The sequence below is a fragment of the Pinus tabuliformis genome, chromosome 7, assembly GCF_031772625.1.
Source record: "Pinus tabuliformis cultivar Carrire ecotype Pingquan chromosome 7, CPIR1, whole genome shotgun sequence".
Lineage (NCBI taxonomy): Eukaryota > Viridiplantae > Streptophyta > Pinopsida > Pinales > Pinaceae > Pinus > Pinus tabuliformis.
This window is the reverse complement of record NC_142293.1, coordinates 1760974855-1760988509: the sequence shown is the minus strand read 5'-3', so window position 1 is coordinate 1760988509 and position 13655 is coordinate 1760974855. Positions and strand designations below refer to the sequence as shown.

At 40.5% G+C, this 13655-nt stretch overlaps 1 protein-coding gene across 1 annotated transcript in view; it reads right to left on the bottom strand.

Moving 5' to 3' along the window:
* Positions 1 to 13655, bottom strand: part of LOC149255392 (uncharacterized) — a 225397-nt gene that overhangs the window by 189924 nt on the left and 21818 nt on the right. Inside the window, exon 3 of the mRNA XM_089455023.1 lies at positions 6734 to 6886. Coding sequence (XP_089311149.1) covers positions 6734 to 6886 — 153 coding nt within the window. The remainder of the gene's footprint in view (positions 1 to 6733; positions 6887 to 13655) is intronic.

Below are 13655 nucleotides of genomic sequence, written 5' to 3'. Positions count from 1 at the left end.
AACGCTTAAAATCGCAAACCAATTAGTAGTTCTGAAGTCAAATATAATTGAAAAATTAGACTGTTTAAAAAAAACAATACGACATAACTGATTTACAGTTAAACATTGGTGATTATACATTTATATTGCAATTCTCAGTTCAATCCCTATGGACTGACCCAGATGACATTATTCTGGGATCCCCATGGATGGAAACCCTAGGTTCCTTCACCCTGAATATGAAAAGAAGTTTTTGACATTTTCATACAAAAAGAAAAAAATAACATTTCAAGATGTTACATTGAAGCCAAATTCAGTAACATATAAGATATTTCAAAAGTAATTTTTCAAGAAGGTAAAAAAATTCTACAAAATATGCAAGGAGAAGTTGACAAGATCACTGTTGAAAAAAATGAAGAAGTTTCTCGGCTTAAAAACCATAGTGAAAGATTATTGACACAAATTAAGAAACTTAAGAATGATAAAAAGTCATTAGAAAACAAGGTACAACAACTTATCGAGAAGGAAGCATCAAATGTAGGAATTCAAGTTGACGAAAATGTTGATTTGGGGTAGCATCGGATGTGCTCTAGCCATGAAAATTGGTGGAGAGGCTAAAGCACATGAGATCTCCAATAACCAGAAATGGTTTGGGCAGAATCTAACCAGTTTGGGAGATATTAAAATAATTAATATGTTTAATGGAGTTCATAAGTCTAAACTTAGGAAAAATAAAATATTAATGTGAATTAATATAAAACTGAGTTAGAATGGTCCAAAAGTCATGGATCAAGCCAAATCTAATATTAGTCGTTGATTAGGGACTTAATCTCGACCGTTGAATTGTCAACGAGAAAAGTATAAGAGGAGGCTTGAGAGTCACTTGGAGAATACACCAAGTTAATCAAGAATTCGATTTTCTGGGGCAGGGCTTGCTAAGGAAATCAAAGGAGTGATCGGAGTTGCAGCTGAGGGGCAGTGAATGTAATAGCAGAGAGGCAAAGATAGTATTAGGAGCATCAACACAGAAGCCAAGAGAGGGTTGACGCAGAGCCAGCGAGAAGCCACGCAGAGGTAGCCAGGAGTTGCACAGAGCCTGAGGAGGGCCAGCGTGGGAGACGCAAAGGCTCCAAAGGCTCACGCAAAGCCCCGAGAAGCTGACGTTGGGCCAGAGAAGCTAACGCAGACCCTAGAGGTTGACGCTGAGAGATTTCGTGGGGTAGATTGGGGCTGATATCTGTCTCCGAATGAGAGGTACTACTGCTGAGGGCATTCTCTATTGGGTGAGCCACTTCTGGCACCCAGATTGTATTCTGAAACTACTTAATAATAAAACCCTCAGATAGCTGCATTGGTTTTCCCGCATTGGGTTTTTCGGGGACATTAGTCCAAAAATAACGATGTCACTTGTGTGCTTGTTTTTCCTTCAGTTGTTGATATGTACGTGTTGAAACTATACTTGTATTTATTTTCAGTATTTACATGGCAAATAACTTGTTAATTAACAGAACAAGTAGGAAGAAATAAATTAGAAAGTACAGGAAGGATTTCTAACTGTTAGACTTAGAAATTCCAACATGGTATCAGAGCATGGTAGCAGATCACAGGGTAACTGAGGGCATCAGCCGAGCAGAGCTGCAGTAGCAAAAACAACTGTCCCGAGTGATAGAAGTTGTTCCTAGTGGAAGAGCAGCAACGAAGGGGTGACACAGTGCCTACATCATCAGTACGAGCCGAGAAGAGGATCAGCGCAGTGGCAGAGAGGCGCAGACCTAACCTACGCAGTGCCCAGTCATCTTTCTTAGTCAGAGAGGATTGATGCCCGTGGCTAGGAGGTGCAGATTTTGCTAGTGCCGGGATTGCACAGATCCTAGAGGTTCTAACCTTCAGTTTGCTAGAGCATAGGAGGTTGTGGGTAAGTTGCGGAGTAAAGTTGGTGGGGGTAATGTGGTCAAAACAGTACCTAACAGGGCAAGACCAAGGAGGAGGGACTTGCTGTTGAGGATTTCTAGCCAAGAAATCCAGATCAGTTGTGCAGCTGCACTAACAATCGGAGTGGGGGCATCTCAACATTGGCAGAGGGGTTTCCAGGAGGGAAATCGAGGCTCAGAGGGAATCACACCGAGAACTTCCAGGAGGGAAGTAGAGAGACTCGGAAGAGTCGAAAGAGGAGCAGCAAAATGGCCGTGAATGGGGTAATAGATCAAGACAGACTAGACAGAGCCTCAAACTTCGTAGTCTAGAAGACCATGATCTAGTCTGTTCTAGACAAGAATCGTCTCAAGCACTTCGCCTTGAACATAATAGCAATCCCAGTTGACCCGACTGAGAACGAAAAGTACGAGGAGGCAATGGCAAGGGCCAAGAGCATCATCCTTGACAAGGTCAAGGACCATGTAGTACCACATATTGCCGAAAAGGACATGACAAATGCGATGTGGGAGGCCCTGACAAAATTGTATCAGCATACTTCCATGCAGAGGAAGATGTTACTAGAAAATCAGTCGCGGTCATACCAGATGCAGAAGGGAGAACAAATAGACACCTTCCTCGGTCGAATGAAGGAGATCTAAGATCAACTGACTTCCATAGGGACCACGCCGGATGGAGAGATGTTGGTGAGGACCGCATTGAACGCAGTCTCAGAGGATTGGGAGGTATTTGTCCACAGCATACTAGGCAGGTCGACCCTTCCAGATTGGGAGGAACTGTGGGCGGATCTTCGTCAAGAAGAGATCAGAAGGCTAACTAAGGAGGGAAGCAACGGCAAGGGGGTCAGAATCAAGAAGGAGGAAGAGGAGGATGTTGCCCTAGCATCTGAGGGAAAGCAGGAGAAACGGAAGAAGAAAGACCTCTCCAAGGTCAAATGCTTCCACTGTGGGGAACTGGGTCACTATGCGAGCCAATGTACGAGGAAGAAGCGCAAGGGAGAGGCTTCTGAGACCAAGGTTGCGCCAGCACGGGTGGAGAAAGAAGTGGAGACAGATGATGATTGTGCCATGAGTGCTCATACACCTCGAGAGAAGAGGTGGGGAGACATCGAGTTGTAGTCAGATGGACTACAGGCGATGAAGGGCAGGATCCTCGAGGTACCTAGCCTCTTGGATTATGCCTTGCTACAGGAGCCCCAAAGAGGAGTAGCAGGATTAGCGGATGTCGATAGAGACGAATGCGAATGGAGCAACAGAGGGAGCTGCAGTGCAGGAATCCCAGGACAGCGTGAGGCAGCAGTGCGAGATGCACAGAGTTGTTGGAGCAGTGCAGAGGTCAGAGAGGGAGCACTTGTCAGTGACAGAGGGAGCTTCAGCATCGAGAGTGTTTCTAGCCTAACAGAGATGTCAAAGTTGGGAGATCAGTTACTTACTTCTCAGTAGCTAAGGTGCAGTGCAGCAGTTAGCAGTGGCAGTGCTATGGGCAGCATGATGAGAGAGGTTGCAGTGCAGATGCAACAGTGGCAGTGGCAGGGACATGGGCAGCAGCACAGATGTAGAGGGAGCTGTTGTACAAGTGCAGCAGTGGCAATGGCAAGGCCATGGGTAGCAGTACATGATGTAGCAGTGTAGAGGATGTTGGGTAGCAGGCCTAGCATGAGCACAGGGACCGATGTCGGATGATCAATGTGATGCTCAGTGAGGAGTATTACTAGAGCACAGTCCTCGCTAAGAGGGAGTGTTGATTTGGAGGAGCATTAGATGTGCTCTAGCCACAAAATTTGGTGGAGAGGCTAAAGAACATGAGATCTCCAATACCCAGAAATGGTTTGGGCAGAATCTAACCAATTTGAGAGATATTAAAATAATTAATATTTTTAATGGAGTTCCTAAGTCTAAACTTGGGAAAAATAAAATATTAATGTGAATTAATATAAAAGTGAGTTAGAATGGTCCAAAAGTCATGGATCAAGCCAAATCTAATATTAGTCGTTGATTAGGGACTTAATATCGGCCGTTGAATTGTCAACGAGAAAAGTATCAGAGGAGGCTTGAGGGTCACTTGGAGAATACACCGAGTTGATCAAGAATTCGATTTTCTGGGACAGGGCTTACTGAGGAAATCGAAGGAGTAATCAGAGTTGCAGCTGAGGGGCAGTAAATGCAGTAGCAAAGAGGTAGAGATAGTACCGGGAGCATCAGCGTAGAAGCCAGAAGAGGGTTGATGCAGAGCCAGTCAAAGGCCACGGAGAGGTAGCTAGGAGTTGCGCAGAGCCTGAGGAGGGCCAGCGTGGGAGACATAGAGGCTCCAAAGGCTGACACAGAGCCTCGAGAGGCTGACGCTGGGCCAGAGAAGCTGACATTGGGCCAGAGAGGCTGACACAGACCCTAGAGGTTGACACTGGGAGATTTTCTGAGGCAGATTGGGGCTGATATCTGTCTTCGATTGAGAGCTACTACTGTCGAGGGCATTCTCTATTGGGTGAGCCAGTTCTGGCACCCAAATTGTATTCTGAAACTGCTTAGTAATAAAACCCTCAGATAGTTGCACCTGTTTTCCCGCATTCGGTTTTTCCAGGGACATTAGTCCAAAAATAACAGTGTTACTTGTGTGCTTGTTTTTCCTTCAGTTGATGATCTGTATGTGTTGAGACTGTACTTGTAGCTAGGAGTTGCGCAGAGCCTGAGGAGGGCCAGCGTGGGAGACATAGAAGCTCCAAAGGCTGACACAGAGCCTCGAGAGGCTGACGTTAGGCCAAAGAAGCTGACGCTGGGCCAGAGAGGCTGACGCAGACCCTAGAGGTTGACGCTGGGAGATTTTGTGGGGCAGACTGGGGCTGATATCTGTCTTCGATTGAGAGCTACTACTGCCAAGGGCATTCTCTGTTGGGTGAGCCAGTTCTAGCACCCAGATTGTATTCTGAAACTGCTTAGTAATAAAACCCTCAGATAGTTGCACCTGTTTTCCCGCATTGGGTTTTTCCAGGGACATTAATCCAAAAATAACAATGTTACTTGTGTGCTTGTTTTTCCTTCAGTTGATGATCTGTATGTGTTGAGACTGTACTTGTATTTATTTTCAGTATTTACATGGTAAATAACTTATAATTAACAAAACAAGTCAGAGGAAATAAATCAGAAAGTACAAGAAGGATTTCTAACTGTTAGACTTGGAAATTGCAACAGATAGCGAAAAAAAAAAAAATAGATACTGATCCAGTGAATGTCACAACTCAGGAAGAAGACAAGCAAGTTGAAGAAAATACAAACTTAGATGTTGCAGTTCAGACAATGAACATCCCAAGTGAATGTTCCGTAACCAACTCAACAACATCTTCGCCAGAAGAAAATAAAAAAATTACCACACAACCAATGAGGGAAAATCAAACCAAAAAAGTTCCATATCAACATCTGAATCATGAGAGTAAACAACTCAACCATGCTACGTATCGGGACCATTCAGAACAGAAACAACAAACTGATGTTCTAGAGAATAGTGATTTAACCTCAATCCAGTCCTATGATGACAAGTCGTTACAAAATTCCAGTGATCAGGATATTCCACAGAAGATTAATCCGGGATGGTTTGTTCCCTTCTCAGTTCGACAGTTTTGTTCGTCACTTAGAAGATCATATCAACTTGTATCGACGAAGATGACTATTCTGAGACGAAAGAACATTTGAAACCGAAAAAGAAATCAAGCCTTTTCATCGACAAACTTTGAGGACAGAGCCTTTTGAGGAGGAAGGCAATGTTATGAATAAACATATAGGAAATAATGTAAAACAATGTAAATCATAATAATCATAAATAATGATTAGTTAATTAGTAACTAGGTTGAAGAGTCATGTCTAAATGAGACATGACTCTCCATGAAGAGACACCTGCTTGGTATATAAGCAAGCCTCTCATTCTCATTGTATCATCAATCTTATTCACACATTTAATATATAATATTTGTATCCTCATGGATATCTTTATATTCCAAGTCTTCTGGAGTAATTAATCTGTAGAAGGAACTTTGTTTGTTTCACCATGGGAAAAACTGCTCTCACCTGATTTCTGGTTTAGATCAGCAAACCATCAATATTACATAGTACCATTATACAAAATGAACAGCAGGGAAAAAAAAAGGAGTTATGAACATGCATATGTCCAGAAAAACACCAAGCTGAAAAATCTATCTGTAATGCTTCTCAGAAAATACCAATAATCCAAAATACCACTGTAGCATCATGATAACATCCCAGTAGCAAATATATCAGAAAATTTTATGCAAAATAAAAAATGCTGTGTGAAATATTCTAGGGATTTTAGAAGGGGCAATCCAAAATTAAATTCAGTTAGCTGGGCAGTCTGAAAACCTTCATTGAACAGGGCAGTCAATGCAAGTTGAATACACAATTGTATCTATCAATTCACAAATTAAAACATTGATATTGAAAACACAACTACATGTCAATAATCTTTGCTACTGGTATGACATGCTTATGTCGATCTTCCATAGATCAGTAAATATTGGAAGTGTTATTTCCAAGCTACTTTCTAGAATAAATACTCATTACATGGAGATTGAAAATAGCCACATCAACCATACCCAAATCTACTCGCAGCGTTGGAAATTATCAGGAAATATTAAGCTCTCAAGTGTTCTCACGCAATTTCGGTTTAAATAAAAGAACTTAAGTAATTGGAGGGTGTAAAGATAGAATCAGCATGAATTGCAAACTGAGTATTTAAAGGACACAATCAAGAATGTTTACCAGCAAATACATTTCCAGATATTGATCTCAGATAGACATACATGGTATCTGCCACATACCAGCTTAGTTCTTCTTCAGAAACATTGCTACATCCTGACGATGATGTCAAATATCCCTTGCCCCATGACGCTATGCTTTTAGCCCATCCTTGTTTAGGTATATGTTCTGCTGCCAAGTTCGCTACTTCACGTAGCCTATCCATGGCCTGCTTCCTGCATCAACATATATGTATAAAGTAAACCAGGGAAGATGTTCTTTCAAGCATGTTCCTTTACAATAAAACTTCTGAGAATTTCTTAGGTACTAGAGAGAGGACTTAAGGCTGGGACAAATCTGTGATGATTTAAGGCTACAACTGGAACCCAACCCTGAAATATGACTCCAGGACCCACAAAAAGTAAACATGAGCCTGGAATAGTCCAGACAAAGAAAAATTATGTCTTCAAACAAAACTGAAGCACTAGAGACTACAGTGATTCTTTCTCCACATTCTCCAAAAAATTCCATCTCTGCTAAAATATGTGAGACTTGAAAATGCATTTAATGGACTCAAATTTTTATGGAGAGTACATATGATAGGTATTCTTATGAAAGTAGTCAAAATGTATATCACTGTGTAAGATGACAAAGAGGGAAAACAACTCAACAGAAAAGATAGGCACATGTCACAAGAGATGCAAAAGGATAGCAACAACAGCGACCAATAAACAAAAAATATAGCTAGTACATCCAAAGTAGATCCTTTCCACATTTATAGGAAGATGAGTTTGCTAAAGTTGTAGAGGAATGAAATAGTATGCCAGCAATTCATTTGATGGAGATTAAACTTGATTGAACTGTTTTGTAAAAGGATAGGAGATGTCAAGTCCATAAGGATTTAGGTTAAGGGCTGTGTCTCCGTGATCTTCCATTGTTTCAAGCCAACTTGAGGTCAATAATCTCACCTGTTACCCCTCTTTCAGCAGGGGTACTCCTGAACATTTTGTCCACACCATATAAGCCCAAAGGATGCGCCTTATGCAATATCCCTCTTAAAGAAATTACCCTTGGGATGAAATTCTAGGTTAGGATTTCAATAAGCACAACACAAAATTGTACTTTATAACAGTCTTGCAGTACTTCTTCAATCTATAAAACTGTCATAATTATTGAATGCACACGTAGTACAAATAAGAACAGTTTATTTCACCAGCAAACATTATAAGTAGGGCCAATTCAACAAGCAATTAGCAGACTTACAAAATCCACAGTTTTCCAATAACACAAATGTAGTTTCTAGGATTACAAATTGTAGTTACTCCCTTGCTGCCACAAAATCACACGAGCTGTCCTTGCTGCTACCCTACACTGTTATTCTGCCCCTGATTTCTCCCTTAGCTCCTCGCTGTTAGCCAGCCACAGCCACAGATCCCTGAGTGGGCTCCCATAGGCCACTTGCTGCCTTGAATATGGCCCTATGGCCAGCTTGCTGTAGGTTAGAATTCAACTTCAGGCAGCCTGCTATCCTTTGCTACCACAGGCAACCAACCGCTGCTCTTCTCCCAGCCCTCGCTGCCTCAGAAACTAGGTTCTAGCCCTTGCCTGCCTCAAAAAGACGGTTCACTGCCTCAGTAGGATTAATTCCAGCCCTCGCTTGCCTCAGAAAGATGGCTTGCTGCCTCAGAAGGGTTAATTCCAGCCCGCACTGCCTCTGAAACTACGATTCCAGCCCTTATTTTCCTCAGAAAGATGGTTCGCTGTAATATTTCTACTTGGAAATTTCCCGAAATGACCCCAGGTTTTCTAAGTTTATAGTGAGCTCTTTCAGTGACGAATTTCGTCAAACATATTAAGTACATACTGTTGTAAGTGCATGTGAGTAATCTTAATTTCCAAACAGTAGTATACCATAATTAATGCCACCTAGAATTAGGATTCCAAACCAGAGTGAACAGAAATAAACAACATAGGAATAATGGGCACCACAGAACATCATATAAAGTTCACTTCAATCTAAGAAAAATTTAAGTCCATATTTATGTAGCACTGAACCAACAATATTTAACCTTATATTAAACAACAACAGATTTACAACTTGAAGGAAGAACACCATGGAACCTGGGAATATATGACTCAGTTGGGAAGCCTTTTGGGTAGATTCATTCTCTGATTTTTATCACAGTGATTGCTTCCAAAAATGACTCTTTCAGCGTGCTATTGTTGAAATTCTGATGTTCTATGTTGTAACAATCACTTTTACAAAACTTCTTTACATTGCAATATTAGATAAGCAATTGTAGATAGAACATAAATCAAATGCACAATAGAAGACAGCCAAGAACAAAATGAGACACAGAGAATTTAAGTCCAATGACCAGGGCAAAACCCACATGGAGAAAACCCAACCAGATTCTTCTTCTATTAGAAATCAATTGTTTGCTAGTTTTTGTAGCATTGGATGTGTTCTAGCCATGAATTTTTTGGAGAGGCTAGAATACACGAGATCCCCAAAACCCATAAATCGTTTCTGGAAATTCCAACTAGAAATGACTTAATTAGATTATTAGTCGTTTTTTAAATATTTCCTAAGTCTAAACTTAGGGAATATGCATAACTAATCATAATTAATTAAGTTATGGTGTGAATCTTCTAGAAACTCACACGGATCGACTTCTAGTTAATCCTAGCCATAGATTAAGATCTAATCTTGGCCGTTGAAGTCTCAAAAGAGGGTTATAAGAAGAAAGTCGATGGGGCTTTGAGAACACACCAAATCAGTTGAGCATTCGATTTTGCTAGGAAATCGATCTCCAGAGTAACAACATTCAGTTGCCGGAGATGATTCATTGAGATCAAAGCAATGAGAGAGGGGCAGAGAGAGCGAGGCCGGAGCAAGCTTTTCCAGTTCTAGCAAGTGCATTGCAAAGAGGCAGTGATTGCCACAGAGAGGCAGTGCTAAGCCCTCTAGAGGAGATTTCCATTTTATTGGGGAGAAGTCGAGAGTCCATGCAAGACACTAGATAGAGGTTCCAGAGGCGGGGAGAATCAGTTTTCCAGACAGCAGATGACGAGATAGTGAGAGATGACGCAATTCTGAGCTAGAGGGACGCAGTGATTGCATAGGCTAACGCACTTACTATGCAGAGGTAGCAAGGGACAACTCAGTTTCGAGCTGAGGTTAGTGTTGAATCGCCTATGGAGTGAGAAATTTTCCTCACTAGTTATTTTTGTCATGTTTCCTCTGTTTGGATAGCCAGTTTGGGCATCCATAGTTTGTACTTGGATTTTCACTACTGCATAATATTATAACCCTCAGTTTTTGCACTAGTTTTCCCGAATTAGGTTTTTCCAGGGACTTAGTGTTGATGAATCTATGGCAATTAGAATTAATGTGATTCTTCTTAGCTTGATAACTATTTGTGAGGTGTTTTAACTTTTCTTCTTAGCATAGTCTTCACTTGTTATTATTATAGTGTGTCTTCTTAGTTCATCAAATAGCTACCAAAACAAGGAGACAAGAACACACGATGTTGGCTATCTTCCAGGGCCAAAACCTCTCCCTCTTGGAGAGGAAAACCCACACAAAATTCTTCTTATAGAGATTCCAATTGACGAATACCAAGACCATGACCCTTGACCTTCTAAGCCACTCCAAGACCAAGACACCAATCCTTTTCTTTGTCACTACTGAGATCATCACTGCATCACTGAGGTCTTCATGAACAAGATCTTCATATTGATATATGTATACATCCATGAGTGTTGTGCTGAGATCATGATCTTGCAGCTTTTCCTTCATTAGGATTGTGATTGTGTTTACGTGATTGCTTGTATGTCAAGACAAGGAGCATTACTATAGGGTCAACGAGATATTTATCATCATAATTATGTTGAGAGTATATGCTCCTCTTCTTATGCCGAGATCATGTGTGCTTCTACGTGATCCTCCTCAAACATGCTGAGACAATGAGACAGTAACTATAGTTATGCCAAGACAATGATTGCAGTGATCATATTTATGTGTTCAGAAATAATGCCAACACAAGGTATGTCTCTGTTTGGTCACCGAGATTTCTTCCTTATAGTTATCCCGAGACTTTGATTGAACTGTCACGTAACTCTTAAGTATGTTGAGATTGTATCTCTCCATTCACAGGTATGCCGAGATTGTATCTTGCACTGAAATCATTATTACACCAAGACTGTAATTACTTCAGAGATACCCAATATTGCGTCCTCCTGTCATGCGTATTTCAAACCCCTGTATTCATGCGTATTACCTTGTGATAGAGTTCTAAAAATCTCCGATGAGTCCAAGTTTCTTCCTTGTCTTTTGCGGATACCCCAGCTGGGTATATATAGTGGTTTGCCCTCCATATTTAGCCGACCTGAGCCAGTGAAGAGTTGTGTCTTCAATGCAAGCCGACATGACATCCTTTAATTCGATAACTGCTTTCTTCATCGTTTTGCTTGTTTCCTTCATCAAGAGGATTGTGCTTGTCTTGGAGGGTTGATCTAGACACTAGGTTGACTCATATACATTACATATATGCTCAAGAAGAGCTCTTTACACATGTCTTTGACTCTTTTACTTTCCTAAACCTATGGAATGAGCAAGAAACTCATTCTTATAATTTACAAAAATAATATTTCTTTTCTTGAAAAGTACAAAGATCAAAATTACATTTGTAAATACCGAACCTGGTTATACTTTCTTTAACACTCCCTCTTAACTAGGGAGGTATTTATAATGGTACTTGGTCATTCTCAATCTAAAGAATTTCTCATAAGAAGAATCGGATTGGTAACCCATCTATATAGCATCATAGTAACCAACATTGTTTATAGCAAGGCCTTGACTAACAGCTCTATCTCTCATAAGATCAAAGCACAATGTTGGTGAGACCAATGATTGATGTTGTCTCTCAAGATACATACACACCCGAGTGTTCACTGAGTATGACCTTCTAGGACTATTCTTATCTTGGGTTCCCAGCCCTCAAAGAATATCGGTCCTCTTGCCTACTCTTATCTTGGATGCCCTACACATCCTCAAAGAGCATCGGATGCTAGATGATTACCCAATCCTCCATTCTTTCTTCCCAGGTGAAGACAAGAATGTTGTGTCTATCATGTGGCTACATTTACATTCATGGCCTTCACCTAGACTTACAATTGTTAGTCCTGGTCTCATGCATGACACATGAGATAGAAAAACACAACTTGTCACTCCCTTTTAATCAGGGGTGATCTAATCCAAGCTCCCTCTTAATCAGGGACCTGTCAGAGCTCCCTCTTAGCTAAGGACTCTTCTATACATTAGCAACTTCTTCTTCGTGGGTCCTTTAACGGCTTGATCAACTTCTCTCCTTGATGTCATGAAAGTTAGTTGAGCTTCTTTCTTGTAGGGCAACAATCATAAATCACTTTCCTCCTTAGTTCGTCATGTCATTCCTTTCTTCATGGAAAGTGACCTTCTTCAAATTTGGAACCTTCGTCATATGACTACTTCTTTATCATCATGCTTCTTCCATTCATCACATGAATGCTAGTTGTACTTGTAAGTAGCCCTGCATGAACTTATCCAAATATTATTCAAGAAATCAAATATATCATTAAATCAAATTGTACCTTACTAGGTGGCTCTTCATCATGACATCTTTCTGTAGGTATCAACATCCTACATTCATGTTGACACATCTCCCAAAGATATCCATTGTCAAGGGTCTACATCTTTTCCATCAAAGTCTTCATATTTTTCCAGGAGATTTTCTAGTCAAGTCTTCTTGATCTTTTGGATGTTGATGGCTTTCATCAAGGTTGCATATCTCATGATCTCTTCCTTCCTTACACATTCCATTCCCAGGTGTCTTTTAATCAAAGTTTCTTAGTTGTGATCAGCCACCTCATACTTCATATGAGGACATATTATGTTGATTTCATCTAGTGTGTCTTATGTCTTCTTGCATCCTTTCAGAGGAGGAGATCCTTTTTCTCTTGATCATGCTTCTCAAGATAGAAGTAATGATCTATGTTACCTGCAACCATATGAAATGTCATTATAATATTAAACACAAGCATACATACCTTATTTTTACCTTCAGGTCATCAAGGCTTCTTCCAGCAGCTTCCTTGATTGAAGAGATCTTCAATCCCTTGATCTGCTTCATGTCATCACATCATCGTCTCATGGATTCCATAAGTTGGAGTTCCTATTGAAACACTTGCTTCCTCTCTAGATTAGTGAATCCTACAATGAGGATTCCATCAGAGAATTTTGAGGATCTGGTATATCCCCAATTGGCAGATGTTTCCTTTTTGACTTGATGTATGATGAGCCTTGTCCTAGATGACTTCTTCCTTTCCTACAATGTCCACTAAGGTTTCTAAGAGCTATATCCTTCATGTTTTGTCTATCATGGACTTTGTCCTTCATGATTCCCATGGAGATGTCACGAGTTCTTGTTTCTAATGCTTCCATGATGCCACGATGCATCTTATCATCATTGTCATATCTTATAGCAGAAGTTTATGATAGGACCCTTTTGTGAGGGATACCATCTTACTCATGAGAGATTTGTTACTCCCTCTTTCCATGGCCCTTTTCTTCAGTTTCCTCCATTTGTTCGTTGATATGAGCTTCCATAATTTTAGCTATACCTATTCTGCCTTGTTTGAGAACCAAACTTCCATTTCCTTTCTGCACATGATTTAGTCCTTTACCCTTCAATACTTTTGCCATCAACTTATCTTTCTCTATTTAACATAGAGACCATAAGTTGTCGAATGAGGTAACCTTCTTATCTTATGGATATTTGTTACCTTGATTATCTGTTAGTGCATTATGGTTATCTTCCTTTCTAGGTCTTGTAGATGGAAGATATCCTACATCCTTTGATACCCTTTACTTTCATGTAGATCAGATTTCATGTGACCTTCTTCATTGCATCTTTAGAGAATGAGTTTATCATCTACATCACTTTGATGTCTCCAATATTGCTA